Source organism: Mirounga angustirostris, unplaced genomic scaffold, assembly GCF_029215605.1.
Source record: "Mirounga angustirostris isolate CCGP_5_RB_7025 unplaced genomic scaffold, mMirAng1.0.hap1 SCAF_8, whole genome shotgun sequence".
Taxonomy (NCBI): Eukaryota; Metazoa; Chordata; class Mammalia; order Carnivora; family Phocidae; genus Mirounga; species Mirounga angustirostris.
In genome coordinates, this window is record NW_026991716.1 from 45396993 (window position 1) to 45414887 (window position 17895).

The following is a 17895-nucleotide window of genomic DNA, read 5'->3' on the forward strand; positions in this document are numbered from 1 at the left end:
TTCTGTTGCTGTGTGTCTCTTCAGAAAGGATCATCTCAGGACTGAGGAGATGAACTCAGTTGTTAGCCATAATTTCTGTCTTTGTCAAAAAATTTAATTACATATAGTCTCTTCTTCTTCATGGAATTCTTCCCCTCCATATTTTCTCCCTCTTTTATTTCCTGATACACATTTTTTTCCCACTAAACAATAAATAAGGACAGAGACGCCAGGGTAGCGCAGTCAGTTAAGCATCCGACTCTTGGTTTCAGCTCAGGTCATGATCTCAGGGTCTTGAGACAAGCCCCTCATCCAGCTCCACGCTCAGTACAGAGTCTGAGATTCTCTCTCCCTTTCCCTCTGCTCATCCCACTGGTGCTCTCTCTCTTTCAAATAAATAAATATATCTTTTAAAAAATAATAAATAAGGACAGAAATTGGAACTGATTGTGATTACCTTTGTTCTTCTGTTCTTATATTAATCCTTCTCTTACTTCAGCTCTTTCTCTCGTGAGCAGGATCTGCACTCTCTATATATAGTCTCACAAACCCTGTGGTTATATATTTTCATGGCATAATCTATAGAGCAATGTTTAATGATAAAATGGCAGCACATTTCCATTGGAGGCTTGCATCTAAGAATGTTTCTCCCATTTCTTTGACTTCAGGATTCTTACACCATTACTTATGTCAACCAACACAAGCACATATAACTTTGAAGAGTTCTTGGGGAACTTGCATAAAATAAATCTGCTCACTGCTGGCACCAAGAGATCAAGAGAAAATGCAATGTAAAGGCACCAGATACATGTGTGACATAGAACCACTTCTGAATGGCTCAATATTAAATTTTATTTAATTCTTTGAGATACACAGGCCTTGAAGGATATTCTGAGAAGACTTAGTAACACTGGTCCTCTCTTCTTGGAGCATGTATCTCTTTCTTGTCTTCTGTAAGCTTTACTTCTGCAAGCAGCAATGAGTTCCAGGTCGTATGCAGAAAGCAATCCTAATTTCACTTTCATGGCACTCAACTCTACATCGGCCATTACCCTTTCTGCACTCTCTCCTCAAATCCAAGCTACCATATTGGGGATATTTCTTTTTGGCTGTAAGAAGGAAAGAATGACTGAAATTAGCAACTTAGCTGTGACACACCCATATTTTAAAAGGAGAAAGTCCAAGAAGTAAAAGATTTTCGTGTAGGTCAAAAAATATGTCCCCCTTCTAATTAATGACGGAAAATCCTATTGAGCCAAGTTTAAGTGAACGTACCTGAAAATCAGGAAAGTGTCTTGGACCTAAGTTAGGTCCAAGGGAAATCCTGAAAATCAGCAAGTGTCTTGGACCTGAGTTAGGTGTGCCAGCTTGCTTCCTTACAAGTGACTGTATAGTAACTCAAGGATAGTTCCCCAAATCAACAGTTCAAAAAGTGTTTATAATTGACCTCTCAGGCTTAGTCTCTACAATTATCCAATTGCATTTGAACTCTCTCTTTTCTGCTCTCACAAACATTATTTAGACAAAACGTTGTACTTTTTGGGTTCTTCAAGAGATTTCTACTGCAGCTTGATTTTACTTTTCCAAAATGTTGAGAGGCAATGTTAAGCAATTTGTCTGAATTCCTACAACTTCCCTGGGTATTTTGGGATTTACTTCCACAAAGAAATTATCTAACTTATACACATGTCTGATGACAGCGTTGATTTAAAAAATAGGAATGACTAGAGGGTGAGGCCATTTTTGCCATTACAAGATTGCTAACATTACCAGTGCTCTGAACTACATGTTTTATCTTGTAGCTTGGAGATTGACTTTCACTTAAAGTTTATATTTATGGTAGTTGGAGCTATTTGGGGAATTGGGAGATGTTGGTCTGATAGGTTGTAAGATTCATTCCAAGCCAAATATATTTTAACTTTATATTTCACAATATGTGCTGGCCCATGAGTTTTCAGAAACCCTATGTTTTCAAGTATTTTTTTTTATACACATCACTTTTGATAAGTAATCACCTTACTCATGTGGTGAGATTGAGGGGAACTGGTGTGGGAAAATTCTAAATATTGCCAATTGCTGACCAAAGGGCAGACTCAAATATTTTTGTATACTCGTGGTATGAAAGCAAATAAATTTTGCCACTAATTTCAACCATGAATTAGGTTTGGTGTTCTAATCAGTCCCTTTAAAGACCAGGCCTTTCTACCTACACATTCCGTCTGCATTTCCAAAAGTTTGGTGGTGAGTAGTGATACTTCTTAATGAATACCTAGACTCAAAGCTACATTATCTATATTATTGGTATAAATAGTTGATTTAAAACCTAACTCTTCTATTAAAATGACCTCTCTTCTAACTATAATTGAAGGAATGCAGAATATGACACAATTTACAGCAGAAAAAAATAGTTACTTTGCACAGATTAAATGTTAATTTCTAAATGTCATTTTTTATTGCATAACTTCTAAGGAATTGCTATTATCAAGCCCATGGATGATTTGCCAGTGACAGAAACCTGAATTATATTCACTTTAGACATGAGGACTGTCACACTTGTCACACCGTATTCCACCCTAAACTGACCTCACCCCTTCTCTTATTCATTGGTTGTCTTATTTCACCTTTCTAAAAATATTGTCTTCTTTCTTCTCATTTTGAGCTCTAAATATAAGTATTCCCCAAGCTTGTGTCTTTGGATTGCTGATATTCATCTTTGCAAGCCCCCCACCCACTCATTCCACTATTAGGCATACTCCCTGTGAAGCTCTAACTCAATCCCTAGTGCAGGGTTTCTCACCCTAAACACTATTGACCTTTTGAGTTGGACAATTCTTTGCTGTGGGATGCTATCCTGTTCACTGAAGAATGTTTAGCAGCATCCTTGGCTTCTATTCATTAGATACCAACAGTACCAGCTGTGACAATCTAAAAGTTCTCCAGACATTGCCTAATGTCTCCTTGGGGGTAAAGTTGCCTCTAATTGAAAATACTGTTTTCGGTGATTAAAATTACTGTTCTGGTGATGCCGTGATAAGCCAAACATATTGTTTTCAGCCTCAGATACATTGTTCAAATACTGTCTTTTCTCTGAAGTCTCTTCTGATCACTTTCAGGGAAGTAAGCTCTCTTTCCACTGCTTTCACAAAGCACTTCATATGTATCATTCAGACTGCATCTATTAACATGTTCACATGCTAGGGAATTTCTTTAAACAATATACAAAGTTTTACTTAATATATAAGCTAGAAATGGGCAAGATATTTCCTAAAATATATTTCAACCCACAATTTATTTTTATTTTCATTCACCTGCCATTTTGTTCTTTAGGCTACCATTGACCTCGTTGGAAACAGGGGGAAAATCATGACTGTTCTTTCAGCACAAAACCATACTATCCTGGGGCACCTTGGTGGCTCAGTCAGTTGGGTGTCTGCCTTCGCTCAGGTATGATCCTGGGATCCTGGGATCCTGAGATCAAGCCCCACGTTGGGTCCCCTGCTCAGTGAGGAGTCTGGTTCTCCCTCTCCCTCTGACCCTCTACCCTGCTCATGTTCTCACTCACACTCGCTCTCAAATGAATAAATAACAAATCTTTTTTTAAAAAACTATACTATTTTATATTCAAAGTACATGTTAGATTTAAAGAGAAGTGATTCTTGGCAATAACACATTTTTTTTTTTTTTTTAGTTTGGCAGATGAAGTAAAACAATACATGAGAATGAAACAATACCTCAGTTCTAGACATTTGGTGCATTTATAGCCTCTAAAAATGAAGAGGAAAGTTAAGTGACTTCAATGGAAATTTTCCAGTGTAGACAGTTGAATGGCTTTTATCTGGACATCTTTTCATCTGTAACTGTCTGAATGGAAAAAGAACGAGGTTTTCTACCTCAATTTTGAGTAAGGACTTTTATACTTTGCAAGTGAGATATAAAAAATAACTGAAGAAATCTAAAAGAACCATACATATGACATTTTATGAAATTTAAGTCAATAACCATACATTGGTGAACTGTAAGTTGAAAGACAATATCCTTATTGCTTTATTATTTTCTACAATGTCTATATTTCCTACCACATCTTTTCTAAATTTGTGGAAAAAATATGTATCTAGACATTTTTTTTTAATTTGAGATTCTTTTTTGTCAGTAATGGTAGTTCTCTAAAAGTTTGGTTGATGTGTGTTTAACAAGGACAGTGGCCTTACTTTGAAAATACAAGAAAAAATATACAAAAAGTTAGTAACACTGATGTTGTAACTTTTGCTACTGTATCCCCAACTGGTTTTTAATTTCTAAGTCTGCAGGACACATGATTTTTTAGTTTGTTGATAAATGCATGAATAGCTTTAATTATTGGTAGGAGCACCTGATATAGCTGTTACGAAGAAAAAAAATAAGTGACTAAAACAGAAAAATGCTTGATATAGTGATCTAGTCATGCTAGCTATTGTTGAAATTAAGAGAAGAAAAAGATTTATCACATGTTCAAAGCTATATGAATCTGTATAGAATTCCTTTTTGGCCCTTTCTAGAACTGGAAAAAAAAATTCAGAGATCCTTTTGAATTTTTGAATGGAGGGAATTTTTGAATGGAGAGAAAGGAAGTCATTCTCTTAGTTAGATGAGCAATTAATTGTATTTCTTTGTTACTTCAATGATGCTTGATCTGATCTCTATTTAGAATTTTATCCACTTGCAACTTTTAAATGATAATTTGGCAGTTTATTATGTAAGCATTGTATACATTTTTAGATTGCCTTGACTGACTCTATAATATTTACAATGAAAGAACAAGTTATTTACTCTCCTAGGCCTCTATTATAATTTCTATTGGGCCTAAAGAAATCAGTCAGGTACTAAAAAAGGAATATTTTCCTGAGAGGTAGAGAATTTGAGCCTAATTTTAGTGCCAATTAGGTAGACTTAAACTAATCCTTTCATCTTAATCTCTTTAAAAAGAAGGTAGTAGACTCAATGGTCTTTTCTTTTCCAAAATGTATTATTCTATTTCTGTACAATTCATACTTAAACATTAACTCAGGAGGAGAGAATCTTGTTACATACCTGATGTGAAAAGGTAGCCTTTGAGGGTGGGAAAAAAATCTCATGAAAAACATAGCTTGTGTACAAGGTATTACACTCAACATCCATGTGATCTGTAGCACTGAGAGAGAAAGGTAGTGACCAGAAATAGAGAAAGAAAGGCCAACAACAGACATGATTTGCCTATATACTGAGAACGGAATAGTAAGAAAGGCTTCTGCTCATTGGAGGTAGTATACGGGTATACGTTAAAAAGAACCAAAAAAAAAAGCAAAATAGATCTTTCTCTAATACTGAACCATTTATTCCTTATCAGCTGATTATGCTAAAGAACATTTTTTTCCAGTAAAAATAGATTCTAACAAATTGCTTCAGAATGAAGCTGATGAGACTAATGTATTGATCTAATTGGGTTTTTTTAATTATTATGTTATGTTAGTCACCATAGAGTACATCATTAGTTTCTGATGTAGTGTTCCATGATTCATTGCGTATAATACCCAGTGCTCCATGCAATACGTGCCCTCCTTGTTTTGAAATCAGTTTAGATATATAGAAGAGTTGCAAAGGTAATAGAGGTGAAACTCCCAATATGGTAACATCTCACGTAACCATGCTTACATTATCAAAACTAAGAAATAAACATTGGTATAATACTATCAACTAAACTGCAAATTTTATTCACATTTCACCAGTTTTCCCACTACTGTCTTTAAATTTTTTTTTTTCTATTCGGGGGTCCAAGCCAGAATACCACATTGCATTTAGTATAAAAATCTTTTAATCCCTATGTTATTACCATACTTTTAACAAGAAACAACTTATGTCTTCTCAAATTCATTAGCACAAATAAGCCCATAAACATTTTCATGTTACCTGGTAAAACTGTGACCCAAAAGAGCAGAATAAAGAAAAAGAGATGAATCTTCATGGTGGAGTTTCTTAGGAAAAAAAAAAAAAAAGTGTCACCAGATCTTTTTCAAGTCAGGGGTTTCCAAGGAAGAAAACAGAGAATCCTTTTATTTATAGCTTCTCCTGGGAAGTGATTTTAAATACTGAGCCTTATCAGTAGAGAGAACATTTGTATGCTTGGTTGAATTGTGCCATGCTCAAAGAACACAGTCACAAGAATTATTACTAAATTTTTCCCATAAAAGTAAAACCCACCTGTGTTACCTTAAATAGACTCTCCTGGAAATACAAACTTTAAGAGACTTGTAGAGGAAATGTGTTTGGATTGCTAAAACATCAGGGTGGAAATGTTATAGCAATACATTCCTCTATTATATGTTACATATGTTGCCAAATATTCTAATATTTTAGTATTAAATTACTGAACGTCTGGGCGCCTGGGTGGCTCAGTCGTTAAGCGTCTGCCTTCGGCTCAAGTCATGATCCCAGGGTCCTGGGATCAAGTCCCACATCGGGCTCCCTGCTCGGCGGGAAGCCTGCTTCTCCCTCTCCCACTACCCCTGCTTTTGTTCTCTCTCTCGCTGTGTCTCTCTCTGTCAAATAAATAAACAAAATCTTAAAAAAAAAAAGGGGGGGGAAGATGTTAGTGAGATAAATCTTAGCCTCTATCACTATTATTGATTGCTGGGTCTCAAATGGTACTTACCCTCTCCCTCCTCTACTGTCCATCCTAAATACCCTTCACCCTAGCTAGCACATCAGGAGGTTTGGTGGCTTTTCTGGAGATGTGATATAAGTCTTACTCCTTATAAGTTTGAACCCTTGATAATAATATATTTTAATTGATTGTTCCTGCACATATTTATAAACAATTATAATGGAGCAAGGAAATACCACAAGTGTTCTATATGTTCTGACTCTTCAGTTTTCTTGCATTTGTTCCAGATCACCCACAGGGACATCTGCTTTTGCTATGTAAAGGGTCTGAAATCACTTGAATCTAGAATCTTTCATTTGTTAACTTCAAAGTTGTTTCTGAAGACACCATGACAGGGTGGGTCTACTGAAAGATTGTTCTTAAAAGTTATGCATCCTCAAAATTTTTCGACTGCCTAGCGTTCAACATGATCTACTTGTAGCCACTAACTCCATGGTAGATGAAACTGGCTTTTGGAACTACACTGCCATAGAATAAACTCTCTGCGTGTGTGAATGAAGTTATCTAAGGAAGACGCAATGCAAATTTACCATGTACCTTCATGACAGTTATTTGGCATTGCTCAAGCTTTAATATTAAATTGTATTTCTTTATTCATTACAAAGATATAAGAGCAGATGTTCTCACCTCTGAATGATGCTAGGGAATGATCTCGTTCTAGCTTCATATATCTGTTTGTTCCATTCTGTCATCCATTGTTTATAATAGTCTTATATGATGGCATAGAAAATGTCACAGATCCAGGGCAGAAAGAAATATTTTCCTGTTCATTACAGATCATTTTTCCCTGCCCATTAAGTCTTTTGCAATTCACATCCACAGCCATATTGCTATGGTGGTTTTTTTCTAGTTTTGGCTATTAGAAAATAGGAATAAATGAAATCTGTAATCCAGCCATGGCACATGAAATGTCTTGAGCCCTGTGGATTTAGAGCAGGGGTCAGGAAACGGCTCTCAGGCCAAATTGGCCCATTGACTGTTTTTATAAATAAAGTTTTTGGAACACAGCCCCACCCATTTGTATATGTGTTGTCTAGGCTGCCTCTGTTCATGGCAAAGTGGATTGCAGCGGAGCTAGCTGTTGCCTGTAAAGCCCAAAATATTTACTATCTGAAATTTCACCTTTACAGAAAAAGTTCACCAACCCTTGATTTAGGCTTTTGCATTAATACTATATTTTCAGGAGAGAAAATGACAGACACCCCAAGATTACAACTTTGATTCTTATCTCTTCATCTCTACATCCTGAATTCCTCTTTCATCCTCCTCAATTATTATTAATTCAACAACTACTTGTTAAGAATCTACCAAATGTTAAGTTTGGCTTCAGGATCCATGGAAGACAAAAACAATAGGGTTCGTGCCCTTTGCTTCAGTATTATCCCTTCTCTGAAAGTTTTCCTGGAAGTTTCTCACAAACATGACTACCTCTTCCTTTGCCTTCCCTTAGCTCTTTATTTGTTTCACTCATTCTGCTTTTATATCATTGTATCTGTGTTAGGGTTCTTGGAAACAATATTCTAAGTCTTGAACAAAAAGAGGATCTGTAATGGGCGAAATTATCGCAATCTCTAATTTTGATTTTGTCACTCATCTGTATTTTCTCCTTCAGGTTTAATAATTATATCTTCCTTGAAATGGACCAGAAAATTGTGAAAATCTTTTCAACACAACACTAACTTGTCATGATAAGAAATATATATTAAAGTTATACAAAATTGTGATAGGCCTTTGGAAATTTTACAAGATGACAGGAGGTTGAAATTAAAACTTCAGGGGTGCCTGGGTGGCTCAGATGGTTAAGCGTCTGCCTTCGGCTCAGGTCATAATCCTAGGGTCCTGGGATCAAGTCCCGCATCGGGCTCCCTGCTCAGCGGGGAGCCTGCTTCTCCCTCTCCTGCTCCCCCTGCTTGTGCTTTCTCTCTCTCTGTCAAATAAGTAAAATCTTAAAAAAAAAAAAAAGAAATTAAAACTTCATTTCTACACATATTGGCACAAGACAAATATTTATGGTATTGATTTTATTTATTTTAGTTCCATCAACATGTCTTTATGAATCATAATGTGAAAGATGTTATTTTATTATATTTGCAAGCATTGTTTTCCTCTAGCTTATATATCACCTCTCCAAATTTTGTGGGGGAAATATGTGCCTCTACATATTACTTATACTACCAAAGACTGGATTTGATTATACAGAAAGTAAGAGCTTGCTAAATGATTGGAAAGATATCTTTAAAAAAATGTGCATGTTTTGAAATGAAGAGAAAGAGTAGTTAAAAAACTAATGGGAAGAATATTTTATTTTTTTTCCCTGTCCTTAAACAGAGTTTAAGGAGGCGTAAGCCTGCTGTATACATTTTTTTTTTAATCAACTAATGGACAACCTCCTAGAGCTCTTATAAAGATTAATAGAGTCAATTCAAATAAAACACTTAGCAAAAGATTCAATACATGTGAATGGAAACATCATCTATTTAGGCTATTCTTAATGAAAACCCCTATTAGTGATGGTGTAAACCCGAAGCTCAAGTGGTCATTGGACGCAGAGAGTTGAGACTGTTAGTACTGGCTTTTTGTTCATTAAACTCAAGTGATGCAGACACAAGACTTAGAGAAATAGAAGCATAGAAAAGCACTTACCCTGAGCACTCTTATTTAAACTCGTATTATTATTTATCCTGTAATTTAGTTCTCAGAGGTTCAAACAATCAAGCATGCCTGGAATCTTCTCAAAATTAGAAACTTAAGTTATGCTCACTTTATCAAACAGGGGCCCATCTTTTGGCAATTCTTTTTTTGTTTTGTTTTGTTTTGTTTTGAGAGAGAGAGAAGGGTCAGAGGGAGAGGGAGAGAGAGAATCCTAAGCAGGCTCCACACCCAGCACAGAGCCCCACATGGTGCTCGACCTCACGACTCTGAGATCATGACCTGAGCCAAAATCAAAAGTCTGCCTCTTAATGGACTGAGATACCTGGGTGCCCCTTCTGGCAATTCTTAATGTTTGATACTGTTTACTCACAAGTCCTCCTGGAAACAATCATACCCTTTGTATGGGTCCATGTTTGTTCCTGCTTCACTTCTCTAAGAATTCCTTACTTTGTAACTTTCCTTTTTCTGCTCCATAAATTGGGGATTCCTAAAGATTGTGTCTTCAGTTTTGCTTTTTTCTTCTATCCACATGTCCACCCAGTCATTCCATTAATATTTATTGGGTTTTTACTATTATATGTCACATACTCTTCTGTCCTCTAGGAAGATCAAATAACCAAACAGGTGCTTTTGCCTTCATGGAACTTGTTCAATACCAAATCTCACTCATCCTATGTCATGTCTTCCTTGAATACTTTTTAAAAAGTTATTATTTCTTCCTTTGACAGCAATAGTATTTATTTTGTTTTATTTCATTTCATTTCATTTTATTTTATGTATGTATGTATTACATATAAGCAACAGAAATTTATTTCTTAGAGTTCTGGAAGCTGAGAAGTACAAGATCAAGATGCTGGCAGATTTGGCATATGGTAAGGGTCTGCTTCCAGTGTCATAGATGGCTATCTTCTTGCTGTATCTTCCCATGGTAGAAACACAGAAGGAGCTCTGTAGGACCCCCTTTATAAGGGCACTAATCCTATTCATAGGGGTTTCCCCTTCTTTTTTTTTTAAGATTTTATTTATTTATTTGAGAGAGAGAATGAGACAGAGAGAGAGCATGAGAGGGGGGAGGGTCAGAGGGAGAAGCAGACTCCCTGCTGAGCAGGGAGCCCGATGTGGGACTCGATCCTGGGCCTCCAGGATCATGACCTGAGCTGAAGGCAGTTGCCCAACCAACTGAGCCACCCAGGCGCCCGAGGGGTTCCCCTTCTTGACCTAATCACCTCCCAAAGGCCCTACCTCCAAATACCATTACATTGGGGATTAGGTTTCAATATATAAATTTTGAGAGGAAACAAACATTCAGTCCATAGCAGGCACCACTGTGGTAGAAGGTGTTGGTGTCTACAGGGAATATGCCCTTATCCAGCCATTCTTAATTTGCATGCAGAGTCACCTCCAGGTGACATTAGCCTCAGGATGTCAGGTTAGATTTAGTTCAGATACTCACTCTTGCTGAGATAAAACAATCATCCTCCTTCTTATTTCCATGGGAGTATTTTAAGGGCTGGAAAGCATTTCCAGTAACTTCCTTAGAATACAAGCCATCTTGATATATATCTTCTTTCCTAGAAGACTCCTCACCTAGATGTCTCAGGATAGTTACAGTAGATCAGATGTCCTTCTGTCTCTCACTCTCTTTTTTCATTGTTGTTGTTGAGGTATAATGACATATACCATGATATTAGTTTTAGGTATACAATATAATTATTTGATATTTATATACATTGTGTTATATACATTTATATATCACTGTAGTAAGTCTAGTTAACATCCGTCACCATACTTAGTTACAAAAGTTTTTCCTTGTGATGACAACTTTTAAGATCTACTCTTTCAGCAACTTGCAAATAAGCAATACAATATTATTAACTATAGTCATCGTGTTGTACATTATATCCCCATGACATTTATTTTCTAATTGCAAGTTTGTATCTTTTGACCCCCTTTACTCATCATAATATTTTATTTGAATCACTCTTATGGCACTGATTACATTTTACCTTGATGTGGAATTCCACTGATACACAACCCAGATGACATTTTAATCACACAGATGATTAAAATAACTGCTAGGAAATTTACTTACAGAGAGAAAGTAAAGACATCTGTCTAGCCAGAGTTATATCATAAAACTATTCCTATGAAATTTCTTACCCCATTTTTGAACAGGAAGTTTAAACCTCCAAAAAGCTACAAGAAAAAATATAAGCAGTTAAGATACTGTAAAAAAAGAAAAATAATGTTGTTAATGTCAACCTAACCATCATGTATTGGTTAACTATAAGCCATTCATCATTTTCATTGCTGTATTTTCACTTTTTCTTTTTTCTCCTATATCATGACTCTCCAAATTGAATGGTGGAAATGAATGACTATAGTTATTACATAGAATAAAACACACAGAGAAAGAGAGAGAAAGGTATTCATGAAATAAGGAAACAACCTTTTAATTTGTAGGCATGCCCTAGCAAGTAGTTCTGACTACTGAGGCTTATCACTTTTGAGACCATTTGCATCCTTTGTGCAAAGAGCTGACAGTGAGGAAAAGTCTATTTTATTTTCATATAAAATATCATCTGTCTGTACTAATCTTAAAATGTCCCTTTTTGCAGAAGACCCTAAGGGGCATTATAATCCCACTAGTAGTGGATTTAACTTACTAAAACATCAAGGTAAAAATGATACCTCAGTGATCCCATCCATCTTTTACACACATTTCAAAGACACTTCCCATTCCAATATCAAAATGTTCAAAATGCTCAATATTATGACACCTAAGACCCTAGAATTAGAATTTACCACAGAGATTTTTTATTGCATAGATATATACAGTAAGGTCCAGAGAACATGAGTGAATTATCATAGTTCTTTTTATGTATATTAATTTTAAAGTATATGATAAGAATGGGAATTTGTTAACAATTCAAAAGTCATCCTAACCCACTTATGTATGCCTTCTAAGTAAAATTATGCATATCATGGCACAAAAATCTTATTCATGAAGCCTAGTACTATTCTCTTATTTTTACTGTGTTGTCTCAGAGATATTTCTGATCCAGTCTGCCTGTGAACCATTTTCCATATTTGACACACAAAAAAACCAATGAATTAACAACAGAACATGGAGGACACCATCAGCTGTTAGATCAACCTGGAGTTTTATGCCTCCCAGCTACCTGTCCATGTCTTACTACTTTGACTATAATAATGTGGCTTTACTAATGTTATGAAGAAAGAGAACATAAGAAATGGATAAAGATCCAGAACGATGACATGGCTGAATCTTCCTTCAGAATTTCAAGAAACCAGAACATGAAGACAGAGTGAGCTAAATGCGAGTGTTCATGACACTTGGAAAAATATATGAATTAATTGCTAATGACATTAAAAACAAGCCACTGAAAAAAGTGATCCCACTTACGTGCATCCTTGAGATTTATTAGGTGAAAGAACAAGTGAAATACATCATGGAATTGGGTGGCCATGTAACCAACTTGCACAAAATGGGGCTACAGAATCTGGCATGACAATCTCTTTGACAGGGGCACACAGGGAAAAAGTGAAGTAAAGGGATCAGTCTTAGCTGGCTGGCCCATAGCAGCTGGGGTATCTTGTCAATGAAGCACATGCATGTTTGCCTTACTTTTTCTTTTTTTTTTTTTTGGAAGTTTTCCCAAATCATCCTCTTCTATTTCTTTGTACCATTCCTTTCAATAAAGAATTTGGCATTCATACCCTCACCCCAAATATCATGTTTAAAACAAAAATTCTCCTTTTAAGATTTTAAGTAATCTCTACCCAACATGGGACTCAAACTCACAACCTGGAGATCAAGAGTTGCAGGCTCTACCAACTGAGCCAGCGAGGTGCCCCAGAATAAAAATTCTTTTTTTTTTTTTTTTTCAGAATAAAAATTCTTGAATAATCAGAAGCCAATCTTCTTAACTTCTTTTTTTTTAACTTATTTTAATCTCAGGGTTTTATCTGTAAAAAATAATCTCTTAACTATACTTTTCTTATAGGTGTTCTTGAGATTAAATTAAATATTTATGTTTGTGTGCATATATGTAGTAGACCTACACCTGTTAAGGTTCCAGCCAATGATATTTAGAAGCAAATTATCTACAGTTTTAAGGAGTGTTAAAAGTCTATCAGGCAAAAAAAAAAAAAAAAAATTAAGTTTTTATATTATTTCAATGAATCTTCATAGCTCTTTGAGAATTTTTTTTTCTTAGAAATTATGAAAATAGGGGCGCCTGGGTGGCTCAGTCGTTAAACGTCTGCCTTTGGCTCAGGTCATGATCCCTGGGTCCTGGGATCGAGCCCCACATCGGGCTCTCTGCTCAGCGGGGAGCCTGCTTCTCCCTCTCCCACTCCCCCTGCTTGTGTTCCCTCTCTCGCTGTCTCTCTCTGTCAAATAAATAAATAAAATCTTTAAAAAAAAAAAAAAGAAAGAAATTATGAAAATAAATGTCTTAAAGATTAAGTGACTTGTAAAGATTTGGGGGAATGAGTATCAGCATTCAGATATCAATTCCTGTTTGTCTACATCAGAACCAGACATCTTAACTGAAATGCTCTTCTTAATCAAATCCCATGGCATCTACATTTTAAGAAAAAGCAAAGCAAAAATTTCTTATTCAAATTTAAGCAGCATAAAGTTAAAGTTAGAACTATAACTGATTCAAAAAATATCTTATCGTGTCAAATATAAGTAGGTTGAAGGACTGTTTTCTCAACTCATTTTATCCACATTCTACTGTTTTTTCCTCTCTGTGCTTGGTACCATATAGACTCACTTCTCTTTACCACTTACAGGATAAAACAAATGATCTATTCCAGTAATAGTATGGCATCCAATCCTTTTAGACTTATCAAAAAATTCTCACCATCTTGGATAATAAAAATGGTAAGAAAAAAAAGTATATTCTATTTGTTGGTTAAATGGAGAAAAAGTTGTTTAAGCCAACAAATGAGTTCTGTTTATTTATAATACAAATTATTTTTGTACTTTCCCCACTAAAAGTCTTCATTACTTCTTATGTCAATAAAAATGTTTTACAGACTCTCTGGAAGAAAACAGTAAGATAAATCTAGCAAGCTCATACAAGTAAGATCACCTGAAAAAAAAAGTACAGATATAAAAAAAAAGAGATAAACCTTCAGAGATAACTTTCATTTTCCTTTACAGGACCCAGCTGGTTTGTGACAGAAGAGAAAGCTAATTTATCATTTACTACCTCTAGCTAAATCAAGCAGAGCCATAGGACATCATTCTGTCTTCCCACATGGATTTAACTGAGTTCAGGGATGAGAACAACAGGACCTCACTAAAGTTTTCCATCACTTTCTTTGCCTTGAAGCTACCAGCTGTGGGCTGTCTCTTCACAGTTCCAAAGTTCTAGTGCTCTATTCCAGTCTTAGATTCATGTTTCTGATGCTTGGAAACTGCACTCAGAGTTTGGGGAAATGTTTACAGACAACAAAGTAAAGGGCCAACTATTATACTTCTCTTTGTACTTTTTCCATTTTTCTGAGTATTAGCCTCATAGATATGAAAGACATTATCAAAAAATTAATGTACTTTGAATATAGATTATTTTAGATAATGTGTTATCAATGTCACTCTCCTGTATATAGTAATGACACTGTGGTTATACAGGAAGATACCATTGTATAAAGGGGATACATGCTAAAGTATTTCATATATTATAATGATAGCTAAAATTTACTTTTTTTTTCTGTGTTTAGAGAGTTCAGTTATTCCCTTAGTGTTTTTTTTTTATTTTACATTTTTTAAAATTTTATTATGTTATGTTAATCACCATACATTACATCGTTAGTTTTTGATGTAGTGTTCCATGATTCACTGTTTGTGCATAACACCCAGTGCTCCATTCAATACGTGCCTTCCTTAATACCCATCACCGGACTAACCCATCCCCCTACCCTCCTCCCCTCTAGAACCCTCAGTTTGTTTCTCAGAGTCCATAGTCTCTCATGGTTCGTCTCCCCCTCCAATTCCCTCCCCTTCATTTTTCCCTTCCTACTATCTTCTTTATTTTTTTTTATTAACATATAATGTATTATTTGTTTCAGAGGTACAGGTCTGTGATTCAACAGTCTTACACAATTCACAGCGCTCACCATAGCACACACCCTCCCCATTGTCTATCACCCAGCCACCCCATCCCTCCCACCTCCCACCCCTCCAGCAACCCTTAGTTTGTTTCCTGAGATTAAGAATTCCTCATATCATTGAGATCATAGGATACATGTTTTTCTCTCACTGACTTATTTCACTCAGCATAATACCCTCCAGTTCCATCAATGTCATGACAAATGGCAAGATTTCATTCCTTTTGATGGCTGCATAATATTCTATTGTATATACATACAGCACATCTTCTTTATCCATTCATCTGTCGATGAACATCTTGGCTCTTTCCATAGTTTGGCTATTGTGGACATTGCTGCTATAAACATCGGGGTGCATGTACCTCTTCGGATCACTACATTTGTATCTTTGGGGTAAATATCCAGTAATGCAATTGCTGGGTCAAAGGGCAGCTCTATTTTCAACTTGTTGAGGAACCTCCATACTGTTTTCCAGAGTGGCTGCACCAGCTTGCATTCCCATCAACAGTGTGGGAGGGTTCCCCTTTCTCCACATCTCCGCCAACATCTATCATTTCCTGACTTGTTAATTTTAGCCATTCTGACTTGTGTGAAGTGGTATCTCATTGAGGTTTTGATTTGGATTTCCCTGATGCCGAGCGATGTTGAGCACTTTTTCATGTGTCTGTTGACCATTTGGATGTCTTCTTTGGAAAAATGTCTGTTCATGTCTTCTGCCCATTTCTTGATTGGATCATTTGTTCTTTGGGTGTTGAGTTTGGTAAGTTCTTTATACATTTTGGATACTAGCCCTTTATCTGATATGTCATTTGCAAATATCTTCTCTCATTCTGTCGGCTGTCTTTTGGTTTTGTTGACTATTTCTTTTGCTGTGCAAAAGCTTTTTATCTTGATGAAGTCCCAATAGTTCATTTTTGCCCTTGCTTCCCTTGCCTTTGGTGATGTTTCTAGGAAGAAATTGTTGTGGCTGAGGTCAAAGAGGTTGCTGCCTGTGTTCTCCTTTAGAATTTGGATGGACTCCTGTCTCACATTGAGGTCTTTCAACCATTTTGAGTCTATTTTTGTGTGTGGTGTAAGGAAATGGTCCAGTTTCATTCTTCTGCATGTGGCTGTCCGATTTTCCCAACACCATTTGTTGAAGAGACTGTCTTTTTTCCATTGGACATTCTTTCCTGCTTTGTTGAAGATGAGTTGACCATAGAGTTGAGGGTCCATTTCTGGGCTCTCTATTCTGTTCCAGTGATCTATGTGTCTGTTTTTGTGCCAGTACCATGCTGTCTTGATGACAGCTTTGTCATAGAGCTTGAAGTCCGGAATTGTGATGCCACCAGCTTTGCTTTTCTTTAACATTCCTCTGGCTGTTTGGGGTCTTTTCTGGTTCCATACAAATTTTAGGATTATTTGTTCCATTTCTTTGAAAAAAGTGGATGGTATTTTGATGGGGATTGCATTAAATATGTAGATTGCTCTAGGTAGCATTGACATTTTCACAATATTTGGTCTTCCAATCTATGAGCATGGAATGTTCTTCCATTTCTTTGTGTCTTCCTCAATTTCTTTCATGAGTATTTTATAGTTTTCTGAGCACAGATGCTTTGCCTCTTTGGTTAGATTTATTCCTAGGTATCTTATGGTTTTGGGTGCAATTGGAAATGGGATCAACTCCTTAATTTCTCTTCTGTCTTGTTGGTGATGTATAGGAATGCCACTGATTTCTGTGCATTGATTTTATATCCTGCCACTTTACTGAATTCCTGTATGAGTTCTAGCAGTTTTGGGGTGGAGTCTTTTGGGTTTTCCACATAAAATATCAATTCATCTGCAAAGAGTGAGAGTTTGACTTCTTCTCTGCCGATTAGGATGCCTTTTATTTCTTTTTGTTGTCTGACTCCTGTGGCTAGGACTTTTAATACTATGTTGAATAGAAGTGGTGATAGTGGACATTCCTGCTGTGTTCTTGACCTTAGGGGAAAAGCTCTCAGTTTTTTCCCCATTGAGAATGATATTTGCTGTGGGTTTTTCATAGATGGCTTTTATGATATTGAGGTATGTATCCTCTATCCTTATACTCTGAAGGGTTTTCATAAAGAAAGGATGCTGTACTTTTTCAAATGCTTTCTCTGCATCTATTGAGAGGATCAATTGGTTCTGTTCTTTCTTTTATTAATGTATTGTATCACATTGATTGTTTGCAGATGTTGAACCAAATTGCAGCCCAGGGATAAATCCCACTTGGTCATGGTGAATAATCCTTTTAATGTACTGGTGGATCCTATTGGCTAGTATTTTGGTGAGAATTTTTGCACCCATGTTCATCAAGGATATTTGTCTGTAATTCTCCTTTTTGATGGGGTCTTTGTCTGGTTTTGGGATCAAGGTAATGGTGGCCTCATAAAACGAGTTTGGAAGTTTTCCTTCCATTTCTATTTTTTGGAACAGTTTCA

The 17895-nt window shown here is 36.1% G+C and overlaps 1 protein-coding gene across 1 annotated transcript; it reads right to left on the reverse strand.

Annotated features, from left to right (window-relative positions):
- Positions 1-939: 939 nt before the first annotated feature.
- On the reverse strand, positions 940-5956 carry LOC123836978 (beta-defensin 110). The gene is made up of 2 exons (XM_045866015.1): positions 5902-5956; positions 940-1088 (listed from the first exon to the last, which is right to left on the reverse strand). Exons 1-2 carry the CDS (start codon positions 5954-5956, stop codon positions 940-942), a joined length of 204 nt encoding a protein of 67 aa, XP_045721971.1.
- Positions 5957-17895: the final 11939 nt, after the last annotated feature.